The sequence below is a fragment of the Argentina anserina genome, chromosome 5 (genome assembly GCF_933775445.1).
Source record: "Argentina anserina chromosome 5, drPotAnse1.1, whole genome shotgun sequence".
In the NCBI taxonomy this organism is placed as follows: Eukaryota; Viridiplantae; Streptophyta; class Magnoliopsida; order Rosales; family Rosaceae; genus Argentina; species Argentina anserina.
Genome location: NC_065876.1, coordinates 9211218 through 9224821, shown reverse-complemented (window position 1 = coordinate 9224821; position 13604 = coordinate 9211218). Strand labels below are relative to the sequence as shown.

General features: G+C 36.4%; 5 protein-coding genes across 5 annotated transcripts; 1 reads left to right on the top strand and 4 right to left on the bottom strand.

Annotated features, from left to right (window-relative positions):
• Positions 1–143: 143 nt before the first annotated feature.
• LOC126794897 (uncharacterized) lies at positions 144–1423 on the bottom strand. Its single transcript, XM_050521693.1, has one exon. The coding sequence runs from the start codon at positions 1403–1405 to the stop codon at positions 368–370; it is 1038 nt and encodes a 345-aa protein (XP_050377650.1). The 5' UTR covers positions 1406–1423; the 3' UTR covers positions 144–367.
• A 1625-nt stretch (positions 1424–3048) lies between these two features.
• LOC126794957 (uncharacterized) lies at positions 3049–4069 on the bottom strand. The gene is made up of 2 exons (XM_050521758.1): positions 3974–4069; positions 3049–3572 (listed from the first exon to the last, which is right to left on the bottom strand). Exons 1-2 carry the CDS (start codon positions 3994–3996, stop codon positions 3158–3160), a joined length of 438 nt encoding a protein of 145 aa, XP_050377715.1. The 5' UTR covers positions 3997–4069; the 3' UTR covers positions 3049–3157.
• Positions 4062–5180, bottom strand: LOC126794956 (uncharacterized). The gene has a single exon (XM_050521757.1). The coding sequence runs from the start codon at positions 5143–5145 to the stop codon at positions 4453–4455; it is 693 nt and encodes a 230-aa protein (XP_050377714.1). The 5' UTR covers positions 5146–5180; the 3' UTR covers positions 4062–4452.
• Positions 5181–9121: 3941 nt separating this feature from the next.
• Positions 9122–12354, top strand: LOC126794432 (ATP-dependent Clp protease proteolytic subunit-related protein 2, chloroplastic). The gene is made up of 9 exons (XM_050521147.1): positions 9122–9209; positions 9309–9352; positions 9456–9528; positions 10220–10340; positions 10636–10773; positions 10866–10982; positions 11329–11397; positions 11489–11584; positions 11961–12354. Exons 1-9 carry the CDS (start codon positions 9142–9144, stop codon positions 12096–12098), a joined length of 864 nt encoding a protein of 287 aa, XP_050377104.1. The 5' UTR covers positions 9122–9141; the 3' UTR covers positions 12099–12354.
• A 270-nt stretch (positions 12355–12624) lies between these two features.
• Positions 12625–13335, bottom strand: LOC126795452 (uncharacterized). The gene has a single exon (XM_050522291.1). The coding sequence runs from the start codon at positions 13333–13335 to the stop codon at positions 12775–12777; it is 561 nt and encodes a 186-aa protein (XP_050378248.1). The 3' UTR covers positions 12625–12774.
• Between the last annotated feature and the right edge of the window lie 269 nt (positions 13336–13604).

Below are 13604 nucleotides of genomic sequence, written 5' to 3'. Positions count from 1 at the left end.
GGTTCATTCCGAATCACAAGCAAATCTACGAACTCTCGAAAGAGCATGGGTCTTCAAGTTTCACAACTGAAACTCCGACTCAAATAAATACTTATATTCAAGTAGAGTTACAACTTACACTTTTTTTTTAACATAATATGATATCTTATTGAAGGGTGAATGACCCGTATCAGCTCTATGATATTGCTAATCAATGGTCTGATGGATCTTCAGTACACAACTGATATAATCAATCGTACTAGACCAACATAACACAATCATCCAGAATTGTTCAACTATTGAAAAAAGACCATTACAAGAACCATTTTGATAATCACTAACCCTATTTCCCTTAATTGTTCAAATCAATCTTCTGCACCTTGGTTTCTCAATCTGCAGTTGTTGGGCAGTCTAGCGCAGAATCAAGCCGTCTCAATGTTCTCTTCAAACAATCACATGCCTGAATAAAAGCTTCCAAATTTCCTTCAAGACACTGTAACTCAGCTCTCATATCATCTGTAAGGCTGGACATTTTTTCCAATATTGTCTTGATAGTGGAAACCTCTTGTGGGGGATAGAGACAAGCTCCAAGCTCGTCTATCTGTTCTCCTATTCCTTGACACATCTTTAACAATCTCTCTAGGGAATCCACAAAATTCTTGTCAATTGGACTTTCTCGTTTAAGCAAACTTGTGATGGTCCGAATTAGTTCCTTTATCACGCCAAGAGTCTCAGACACAGCATCAGTTGCTAGCTCAGCAGCTTTCATCTCTTCAGCTGACAGGTCGTTTCCCAGATCACTGTCGCTCGAAGTTTCATCATAATGAGGCTGAATCTCTGCTTCCATCTCATCTCCTGTTGAGTCGGTAGCTGGCTTAAGCTCCTTCATCTCACGAAGAACATCCTTCATGGTGACCGCAACCTGTGTCATTGCTCGCCCGATTGCCGTGACATTTGTGGAAGGAACTTTCTTAAGCGCAGAACAGGCTTCCCATACTGCACCAGCCAACTGTGGAATTGACATTTTCCAGTCTTTATTCACTGCTCCATACAAGGAGACAGATTCCTTCATCAGCTTAAAACTGGAGTCAACAACTTGCTTTACAGATGCGTGGACACAAGAAGAAAGAGTAGGCCCTGCACCAACCAAACTCCCATGTGAAAGAAGAAGGAAATTTTGTAGCATATTGAAGTAGGCGGTCATGTTTTCTTCAATCACTCTAGCTTCTACTCTATCTCCACTCCAAATCATTCCAACAATGGTAGCCTGTTTGGAGACTTGGTTACCCATCTGGACGACATCTTCCCAGCTCACCTTCTCAACTGTGGAAACTGGGTTTTGATCTATCACCTCTAAGATCTCGTGGACGGTGTTGAGGTGCTGGTTCAGAGTTCGGTTCAGTTTCTCTTTCTCGGCTCTACCCATTTCTGCGGAGGAAGCTCTCTCAGGGTTTGGGGTTTTACTAAGCCTACAACTTACACGACCCCTTAACTCTTTTTATCCAAAAAATCAAAATCAAATTAGAGATAAGCCCGATAATAAAGATATTCTTTAAAATTAGATCCACACTTATAATTTTTTTTAATCTATACTCAATATGAACCATAGATTGACTATGATGAGTATACAAATCTTCCTTGATTATAGTTGTTGATTGTAATTCAAATTCATCTTCATTCCCATAATTGATTACTCTATTAAATTCAAGTGATTACTCTATATATGTCAAAATATTCTCATTGAGTCATTTCAATAGTATCCATTTTTTATATAAAATCCAATTATGACTTCAAAATTTGGAGAGAAGATGTTTGTTTAGGCAAACACGCATACCATACTTCTTACTTGTGCTTATGAAAAACATTTGAGTTTTGAAAGAAAAGAATAGGGTATGTGATTACATCAAGAAATTCGCAAATTGTTTTTAATAATTTTGTTTTCACTTCTATACTCACATTTGATGTTTGTTTACTTATGCTAAAAATGTCTACTTATAAGGTATGTATTTTGTTTTTTGATTTCTTTCTTCTACCACATTCGTAGTTTTACCTACAAATATAGCTACGCAATTGAGGTTCGAGTGTAACATAAATGAAAGGTGTTATCTTCTTCAATTATAGGTATAACATAGTAAGTAACCTAACAAAGAGGAAAAAAAATCTATTATTCAGGTATCTTACAAAAAAAAGTCTGATAATCAGGTACCTTAACGAATAGTCATTGTATAAAGACTTTCAAGCTAATGTACTTAGTTAACTCGCATCATGTATATATATATACTTAAAAAATAGGTTGACGAGAAAAATAATCTTAATACATAGGTAAAGAAAAAGTAAAAATCAAATTAACTTTTACTTGGGAAAATAAGATAAAACATTCCCTCTAAAATAGAAAAGTTTAGATTATCCAAAAATAAAATTTATTAAAATATTTCAATTAAAAAAACTACATTAGTATGACCATCATGATAAATTTAATAAAAATTGTAAATAAAAAGGGACCAATTAAAAGATGGAAAAAATCTTTAATTAAGGTATTTAATTATCACGTTATATTTGGTAATTGACTTATAGTTAATAAATTTAAATTGTGGCATTATTTAATTTTTCTTAAAACAAAACCTAATAGTTTTGACTAAATGTCAAAATTGTGGGAGTGGGTTTAGATTAGAATGAGGTTAGAAATTTGGGTGTATAATGAAAGAGTTTTTTTCACCAACAGTCCCTCAACTCTGGTGTACCTACCAATGTGATACCTCAACTCTTAATCGTACCAATGTGATACCCAGACTCTAGTATTGCTATCATTGAAGTACTTCCGTTAGTTTTTTTTAACTTTTCCGTTATCTTGGTGACGTGGCAATTACGTGAGGCCCACAAAGAGGGTTAAAAGCTAAGCTGCATGGAATCGGGTACGGGTACGTGGAAGCGAAGCGTTTGGAAACGCGGAAGCGTTTTTTTTCGATTTAGTTTGGAAGCGGGTGCGTATTGGAAGCGTTTAAATAAAATAATATATATATAATATATATTTAACAAATATGAAATATCACAATAAATTCAAAGTTATTATGTCAATACTTTTATGTTCAAGATTGAAATAGTCTCATATACTCTCATACAACTTAAATGCAAATAATTTAATCTTAAACAACACAAATATAATTAAAGACAATTATACTCAAAAATTAGGGACATCATCTTCATTCTCATTGTCCTCAACACCAGCAAACAAAACGGCCTCCAACTCAGGTTCATCAAGAGATAGATCCTCAAACTCAAGCCTCCCAAGATTAGTCTCATCCAATGAATCAAATTGATCACCTCCAATATCCCACATTTGCTCTGGACCGTCTTTGTAAGATTGACTCTTTCGAGATAAGAGACGAAGATTGGTGTGTACAAACACCAAATCTTCCGCTCTTTGTGGAGCAATCTTATTTCTTGTTGCAGAATGTATGAATTTGTAGGTACTCCAATTCCTTTCGCAACATGAAGATGATGAAGGTTGTCCAAGTAATTTGAATGCTAAGACTTGAAGCTTTGGTGCTGACGCTCCATGAACTGCCCACCATGTCAAAGGTTGTAGGATGAACCTATCATGCATTGCATCAACATTTCCAAAATCTTCCATACATAAGGAGAAATTAGAATACTCGACATTGATTTCTCTCCGCTGATCTTGATCCTGAAAATACTTCATGATGCAATTTTTTCTTTCTCTAGTTATCTCAATATCTTGGTGCGGAGCTTTTCTAGTGTTATCTTCTACAAGCCATTCCGAACTATAATACCTTCAACCAGAAAAAAAAAAATGCAACAATGATGCTCATTAAATTATCCATGAACTGTGACCATCATTATGCACGAATGATCCATAATCATTAACAATTATAACATAACTTTAATAGCTACCACAAAACCAACAATTTCATTTCTTATGTCAATTTGTAAAATAATAAACCAAGAAAAATTAGAGTAGAGTGTGAGAAATTACTTGGGATTTAGAGAATGTGCCATACAATAGAGGGGTGTGTTGCTCTTGCTCCAACGAGATGTCAATACTTTATGCACAGCATTCCAAAAGGTTGACTCCTCATGAAGTTGCTTCCTTTCTTTGCGGAATATGGCCTTCTTCACGTTCTGAATCATACTTTCCCACCATTCATAAACTAAATGAAGAGATGGTCTATCGGTGTCAGCAGCTCTAATCATACTGTATATGGGCAAAGTGAAAGATAAAACATAATCAAGCTCATCCCAAAACATCTCATCCAATATCTTCTGCTTCACTGCAAATGCAGTCCCTACATTATCTTCTTTGTAATCATCCCATTTAGGACTAATTACCATTTGTTGCAAACCAACTTTTATTTTCTTAAATCGCTTGAGCATCACAACTGTAGAGGCAAACCTGTTTAAAGGAAGTGTAAGTAGCTTGTATTCCTACAATAAACAAAACAAGTGTGATCTAAGTCATGAGGCAAACCTGGTTGAAGCAATTGTAAGGAGCTTAAGGTCGCAATGCTCTGTGAACATCACCAGCCTCATTCCATGGTTCATAATGAAATTCTTGATCCATGTCACATCCTCAGCAATAGACTTTATCCATATACAAGCGTCATACACATCTTCATTATTTCTTGTTCTCTCCGATGGTGCACATATGTTCTTCACAGCAAGGTTCAAGGTATGAACTACACATGGTGTCCAAAAAATGGTAGGATACTTGGCTGAAATAAGTGCACCAGCCCTTACACAGTTGGAAGCATTGTCGGTGACTACTTGAACAACATTTTCATGCCCAACCTCCTTTATGCTTTCTATGATCAACTCAGCAATCATCTCACCAGTTTTTATTTCACCCTGACTGTTTATTGCTCTTAACATCATTGGACCACTCTCATTTGCAGCAATCATGTTAAATATGGGTCTCCTTTGCGGATCTGACCAACCGTCACTACATATACTAACACCTTTTTGCTTCCATGTGTCCTTCAAAGGCTGCAAATGAACTTCAATGTTCTTCCTTTCCTTTTGAAGAAGTGTAGTCCTCAATGCATTATACCCAGGTGGAACATATCCTGGAATGTTAGATGCACGTACATATGATTTGCGATAGTGAGGATTTCTTGCAAGGTTAAATGATAGACCACCGGTGTAGAACATTCTAGCTATCTCACCATCACATTGATCCCTAGCATCAATTTTATATACTTTTTCTAAAGCTGTACCCATTCCCTTTCTCTTCTTTGGATCAGATTCACTTGCACTTGGTACAGTATAACTCATATTATAATCAAGTGAAGAATGAGATGCTCTTCTCGATGATGAAGGCAATGGAACTACTCTAAGGGCTGCATTTTTTATTCTCTCCTTGCAATCATTCACCAACTTACTCATATGAGCTCTATGTTGAGGACTGACCTTAGAACAACTTTTAATTCCTTTTACACCCCCATTTAACAGATGAGTCACAACTCTACTATGAGACCCATAAAATATTATATTGCAAAATTTGCATTCAAACCTCCAGGTTCCTCCTCCAGGTAATTTCTCAATCTTATTAACATACATCCACAAAGGAGCTTTATCATCCACATTGGATGGTTCAGCCGCATTTACACTACCTTCAGAACTATGTAAAGGCGTAGTAGATTGACTCATATTTCTACAAAAAAAATGCATAAGCAATTAAATTCAATTCTCAACTAAATGCCTTAAAACACTTTAACCACCCAATTTTCAAGTAAATTTATTAAACTATTTAACCCAATGCTCAGTACTATAGAGTTTTTAACCTCTCATTTCAAACTAACAATATCAAAACAGACCAAAAAATCACTAGTACCTCAGTTTTTTGCACGTCAGTCAGCTTTCAAGCCTCAAAACATCTTGATCGGAGTCTCTAATCAAAAAACATTGTTCAGCAAACTTGTTCGCCCTTGTCTCGTCTAAAACATGTCAAAATATCAGCACAATCGCATCCGTATTGAAGTTTTTAGATCATTCTAAGCAGAAACTTCTCAGAAAACAACATTATGTGATTTTAAGAACTAAAAAGAGAAACAATGACTAGCTAAAACTGCTCAGCCTTATTTTGGGGGAAGCCATCTTAACTGGGTAATCTATTACTTTCTTACAACATAACTAAACCCACATTTCATCTTTATCAATACCTAATTAGTACTTAAACAGTTAAACATCACTAGAAAACAGACCAAAAAATCACTAGTACCTCAGTATTTTGCACGTCAGTCAGATTGCAAGCCTCAAAACACCCTGATCGGAGTCTCTAATTGAAAAACATTGTTCAGCAAACTTGTTCGCCCTTGTCTCGTCTAAAACATGTCAAAATATCAGCACAATCTCATCAGTATTGAAGTTTGTAGATCATTCTAAGCAGACACTTCCCAGAAAACAACATTATGTGAATTTAAGAACTAGAAAGAGAAACAATGACTAGCTAAAACTGCTCAGCCTTATTTTGGGAGAAGCCATCTTAACTAGGTAATCTATTACTTTCTTACAACATAACTAAACCCACATTTCATCTTTATCAATACCTAATTAGTACTTAAACAGTTAAACATCACTAGAAAATAGACCAAAAAATTACTAGTACCTCAGTTTTTTGCATGTCAGTCAGCTTGCAAGCCTCAAAACATCTTGATCGGGGTCTCTAATCGAAAAACATTGTTCAGCAAACTTGTTCGCCCTTGTCTCGTCTAAAACATGTCAAAATATCAGCACAATCGAATTAGTATTGAAGGTTTTAGATCATTCTAAGCAGAAACTTCTCAGAAAACAACATTATGTGAATTTAAGAACTAGAAAGAGAAACAATGACTAGCTAAAACTGCTCAGCCTTATTTTGGGGGAAGCCATCTTAACTGGGTAATCTATTGCTTTCTTACAACATAACTAAACCCATATTTCATCTTTATCAATACCTAATTAGTACTTAAACAATTAAACATCACTAGAAAACAGACCAAAAACATCACTAGTACCTCAGTCTTTTGCACGTCAGTCAGATTGCAAGCCTCCAAACACCTTGATCGGAGTCTCTAATCGAAAAACATTGTTTAGAAAACTTGTTCGCCCTTGTCTCGTCTAAAACATGTCAAAATATCAGCACAATCGCATCAGTATTGAAGTTTGTAGATCATTCTAAGCAGAAACTTCCCAGAAAACAACATTATGTGAATTTAAGAACTAGAAAGAGAAACAATGACTAGCTAAAACTGCTCAGCCTTATTTTGGGAGAAGCCATCTTAACTGGGTAATCTATTACTTTCTTACAACATAACTAAACCCACATTCATCTCTATCAATACAAAAACATACCAAAAAATCACTAGTATCTCAGTTTTTTGCACGTCAGTCAGCTTGAAAGCCTCAAAACATCTTGATCGGAGTCTCTAATCGAAAAACATTGTTCAGCAACCTTGTTCGCCCTTGTCTCGTCTAAAACATGTAAAAAAATCAGAAAAATCGCATCCGTATTGAAGTTTGTAGATCATTCTAAGCAGAAAGTGCCCAGAAAACAACATTATGAGAAACAATGACTAGCATACCTTCATAAAGAAATTCTTCAAGATTGATGGCAGATTGTTCTTCGATTTTGGTGGATCATTGATAGGATTTGGGTAAATTGGCTGACTATTCAGACTTGGGGACTAAAGGAGGCGTAAGAGAGTGAGAAAGAGAACTTCTCTCAGTTTTGTGGTTGAATTGTAGGGTTTGGAAATTAAGTGAGAAAAATTACTAAACTATCCTCACGCTTCCTCTTTAATTTCAATAACACGCTTCCAAATTGGAAACATGCGCTTCCGAGGCGCTTCCAAAAACAACTTTTCCGGAATCGCGCTTCCAACGCGCTTCCGTGCGCTTCCTCGCGCTTCCGCTTCCGATTCCGATTCCGGAGCGGGAATCGGAGGTCTGGTGAAGCTTCCGTGCTTCGTAGGTTAAAAGACAAAATTAACCTCATCTGAGAGGAGCAATGTTTTTCCCGCCCTTTACCTTGAGAAAGACACCCAACAATTCCAATTTTGGCGCCAATTTTCCCTCCATACTCCTTAATTTGTGTCTCTTATCTAAACTAAAGAACTACCGCCAACCAGACGACCACAATCTGATAAAACCTAGATCAATCTCATTTTCTATTTTTACCCTAGCACTTGTTAAACTAACAGAATAAATATAAAAATTTATATGGAACATCTCATTTCCACAATCTCATAAGAATATAAAAACACATAACTTAACGAAATTCAAATACATGTTTAAGTACCATTAGTTGCCACATTTTATGTTGATCTGCCATGATTTTTGCTTGTAAGAACTTTTAAGTACCATTAGTACAATGCTTTATCTGCTGGTATTATTCCCTCTGGCTTAACGAAATTCAACTACATGTACCATTAGTTCTTACAAGTAAAAATCATGGCAGATCAACATAAAAGGTGGCAACAAATGGTACTTAAACATGTATTTGAATTTCGTTAAGTTATGTGTTTTTATTCTTATGAGATTGTGGAAATGAGATGTTCCATATAAATTTCTATATTTATTCTGTTAGTTTAACAAGTGCTAGGGTAAAAATAGAAAATGAGATTGATCTAGGTTTTATCAGATTGTGGTCGACTGGTTGGCGGTAGTTCTTTAGTTTAGATAAGAGACACAAATTAAGGAGTAGGGAGGGAAAATTGGCGCCAAAATTGGAATTGTTGGGTGTCTTTCTCAAGGTAAAGGGCGGGAAAAACATTGCTCCTCTCAGATGAGGTTAATTTTGTCTTTTAACCCTCTTTGTGGGCCTCACGTAACTGCCACGTCACCAAGATAACGGAAAAGTTAAAAAAAACTAACGGAAGTACTTCAATGATAGCAATACTAGAGTCTGGGTATCACATTGGTACGATTAAGAGTTGAGGTATCACATTGGTAGGTACACCAGAGTTGAATGACTGTTGGTGAAAAAAACTCATAATGAAATACCCCAAGAATCAAAGTTATCAGGTTGTAAACAAAACAACTCGGACCTTACTTAAGGGTCGGGTCGGGTTGGGTCGGTCAGACCCATGACCCGGTTATCTTTGTCTCTCTTTCTAAAACCAGTTGAGAACTTTAGATTTGGTTTCTCTTCAACTCTGGCTCACGAAAATGGCAGTCTCTTTTGCCACCACGACGTACACTCCAAGCCTTCAACCCCAAGCTAGACTCTCTCCCAGGTCCTCTCACTCACTTGGGTTTCCATTCTTCTCTTCAATTTCCTCTGTTTTTAATCCAAAATACGTTCTTTATTGTGATCTGTAATTGGTGTTCCGCAGTTGCTCAATAAAGCATTTTTCTGGGTTAAAGCCTGAATCTTTGGGTAAGTTGGGTCCTCTTTACTTAATCCCATAAGCTCAATTGGGTCTTCTTTTCTGGGATGTAATTGATTTCTGAAGTTTGTTTGTTCTTCTTTATCTGATAAGGTACTTTTGGAGCTAAAAATCCAAACTTGACGGTTGAGTTCTACAGCAAAGTTAGTAAGAGCCTTTTACCCAGGTAAGTAATTGTGGGCTTGTAATTTATTTGCTTAATGCTTGTGCAATTTGGTGGCTCTAGTGACCAGACTAGGGTGATTTCAACTTCGTTGTTCATAGCATTATGCTGGACTTGGATTGTGTACTTTAGTGTAGGTATTGGAATCATGCTTCTTAAACAGCAAGAAGGGCTTGTACTAGGAAAATTTATGTGATCTGTGCAGTGTTTCCTAACATTTTAGTTAAAAGAAAAGGTCTTGAGAATATAATGTTCATGCATTCTTTTTTAGTGATGTTCGTGCATGTATGTGTAGTGTTTGAATGAGTAGAAGCATATTGATTGTCTTTTGGGTTTACTCTTTAATTAACTGCAGTAGAGATGTAAAGATGATAGTAATGTTTTAGGAGAAAATTTTGCTTTGAATGCTGGATTAGTGTCCTAGCCTTTTCTGTCAGGTTGAAGTATGTCTTTAGAAGTCTAATCGATTCACCATCATGGAGAAGCTGATTGTAGTGATTCATTTTTGTTACCAACTGACACTTTTATAGAGCATTTTTTTTATAAAGTTAACTGTTGATTTGGTTATGTTTTTCTTATAGTATAAAGAAGAATAGCTATACATTTGCAATGTATAGTCTTCTGCAGATTGTTTGAATTGCTATATCAGGTTGTTAAGGCATGGATGATGCAGCTTTATGTTTGTAATTTTCAGGAAAGGAAATCACAGATCATCATGTGCACAAGTTCGAATGATGCCAATTGGGACACCAAAGGTTCCCTATCAAACTCCTGGTGAGGGAGGTTGGCAATGGGTTGATCTGTGGAATGCCCTAGTAAGTCATTTCTTGAACATGTCTTGCTAGTGGTACTAAAGTGAGATTAACTTACCATGTCAAGAATGGTTGTGCATCTCTGTTGAATCTTTTTCTTTTTAAAAACATGTTCCTATACAAAATATATGAAAGTATCGTGGAATTTTCTTGGAACTTTCTTGGTATTGGAATGACAATAAACGTAACTGACCTTATATGTCAAGAACTGTGTTGATTTCAACTAATTAACCAGTTTTTACTGGAATCCCATTTTATTGTGCGTCTCTAAAATGTTTCTCATTTCCTGGGAATGTAGTACCGGGAACGTGTTATCTTCATTGGGCAAAATATAGATGAAGAGTTCAGCAATCAAATTCTGGCAACAATGCTATACCTAGACACTATTGATTCATCTAAAAGGCTTTATATGTATATCAATGGTCCTGGTGGAGATGTAAGCCTCCAATCTTTCATGATGAAATTCTTTACTTATTTCTTGAGCTTGTGGTTCCATGTGGCATATATCTAAAACTTGCACATTTACAGCTTACTCCGAGCATGGCTATCTATGATACAATGCAAAGCTTGAAGAGTCCTGTTGGCACTCACTGTGTGGGCTATGCCTATAATTTGGCAGCCTTTCTTCTTGCAGCTGGAGAAAAGGTAATTCTTCCCCTTTCTAAATCCAGGTTAAAACAAAAGCATCCCTTGTGGGGTATGTCAGTTTTTTTTCTTCTGGTTGCTTCGTTTTTATTTTGTTTTGCCTTAGAAGAGTGGAAGTCAGTACAGTTAGGAGTCTGACCCATTAAGGTTTTACAGAAAATGACTCCATTTCACAATACCTGAGCTATTCCTTCACATGGCCTGTACATTTATGATTTGATGGATGAGCATCATGTTTCCAGTAACTTATAAGAAGGAAAAAACAAGAGTAACACTTATCTGTTCTAAGTTCCTAAATGGTTGAACTTTGAATTTTGTCCTTTTTGTCATCTTCTGCTATGATTAGGGTAATCGGTTTGCAATGCCACTATCAAGAATTGCACTGCAGTCTCCTGCTGGGGCTGCTCGTGGTCAGGTACAACCTCATGCTTAATAGGCTGCGATTCATTAGTTTCACTTTTGCAGATTGTTGGTCTTTTATTAAAGTTCTCAAAATTTTGTGGCAGGCTGATGACATACGCAATGAAGCAAATGAGCTTCTCAGAATCAGAGATTACCTATTTAATGAGTTGGCAGAGAAGACAGGCCAGCCAATTGAAAAGGTTAGCTAGTTTGACAAGTAAATTTAGATTTGCGTCTGGTTGGGTCACTTAGGTGGTTTGATGACCTCATTGAATGTGATTACTGGCTTGCTTGAGTAAGTGCTGCAACTATTATAACATGAATCATAAATTTCTTTTTTATTTACATCTTTTAGTTTCTTATTTTGGAGTTCAGTGGCCACCTTTTTGTTTTTAGAATTGTTTGTTGGCCTACTTTAGACATGACATAAGCAGAAGCTGCCTATGTGACTCTTAGGTTGGAAATGGTTTATTCCTATTTGAATCTCGTTTTTCCTTTATAACACCTTTGCAATTTTGTTTAATTAAATATCTATCATTGTAGGATGAATGCTCATTCTGAAATATGTACATGCAGATTAACAAAGACCTAAGTCGGATGAAGCGCTTTAATGCACAGGAGGCTCTCGAGTATGGGCTCATTGATCGTGTAGTTAGGCCGCCTCGTATTAAGGCTGACTCACCTAGCAGAGATGCCGGAACGGGTCTTGGTTAGTACAGGTCTGGGCTTCTCACCAGCCAAATTGGCTAACTACAGTATTTAGATTGTTTCTGCTGTTACAGTTTTTCTGTTGTAGAATCTTCTACCTAGTCTGAATTGCTGCATAGAAATTTTTCATTGTCTTTCGAGGGCTTTATGATGCAACTATTTTCTGATAACAAGGTGTTGTGTCGTTCTTACACCCTCCCAGAGAACATTATCTTAATGAATACTTAATTCATCCACATGGAACAGTCCAGTGGTTCAAGACTATCAAGTGTTTAAGCTTGTGTTAGATAAAGAAAATTGAATAGTGATATAAGTTACAGGTTTCAGAACTAATCATGTCTGCTTATATTGTGTCACTAGTGTGCCACATTAATGATCTGATTCACATGTCAGCCTAACTATAGAGTACAAGAGTCTGAGATTAGCAAACCAGAGCAGTGTATTACTATATGATAACAATCTTATTTACAAAAGTTCTCAACGGATAAAAAGGAAAAGCTTAGATGACAAACAACATTATATATAGGAAGGTCTATTCTCGTTGAAAGGAGACTTTAAGAGGCAGAAACTTTTGTTTTGGTCTTTTACAGAGATAATTTGGTTTAAAGAAACAAGCTAATTTGCTCTACATATCTAATCTACCGTGTGGAGAAAATTTGAAGGTCCTGTTTTACTATAAATATTATAAGGGATTGGTGTAACCAAAAAATTGCAGGGGACTGTACAGACTATCCCTTAACCTCTCTTCCTGCCATCCCTTGTAAACCCTGTTGATGAAGTCTTCGACTCTCGTCTCCAAGTTATCATCAGATTCATCTGTGTTCCCCCAACCAATTTCATCGCTGCTACCATTGTCGTCGTCATCTTCATCGTAACCATCAGAATCATAATTTGTATTTTCTTCACTTTCATCAACATCATTGTCAACATTCTCACTGCTATTAACAAGACCAGCTATATTACAGTACTGCTTGCTGCTACCATCATCCTTACTATAGTAAGTTGCATCTTCTGCTGAACCGGATAGGAATGGTAAGATGCTGTCAACTTCCACACCAGATGGTCGATGATCACCAATAATGATGGCAACAATTATGATGTTACAAATCGAAAACACAAAAAGAGGATTCGATGAGAACTGAAGATTGTTTTGTTGTGAAATCGACTGAAATAAAAAGATTAGGACGAGAACAATGGCTAGGAACAACAGAAACACGGGCCTAGGCACCCAAACAAGCCTCATGCCCTGGTTTACAAAAGATAGTTGTTGACGGTTTAATTCTGAAGTCTCCGGCCTCTTCGAACATACAAATATATAGAGCTGATGATTGCTTCATCTATGCAAAATACAGAGATTTTCCGAGAAAGTTTGAAAGAGTATATTATAAGCATACCCCATTCCACATTAAAATGTAGCTGGTTTAGGGTTCACCCAAGTCAAAAGGGAAGAAAACTTGATCATCTCTTTGAAAACTTACGTAATAAAGCTTCCAAGCATATAACAACATTTCT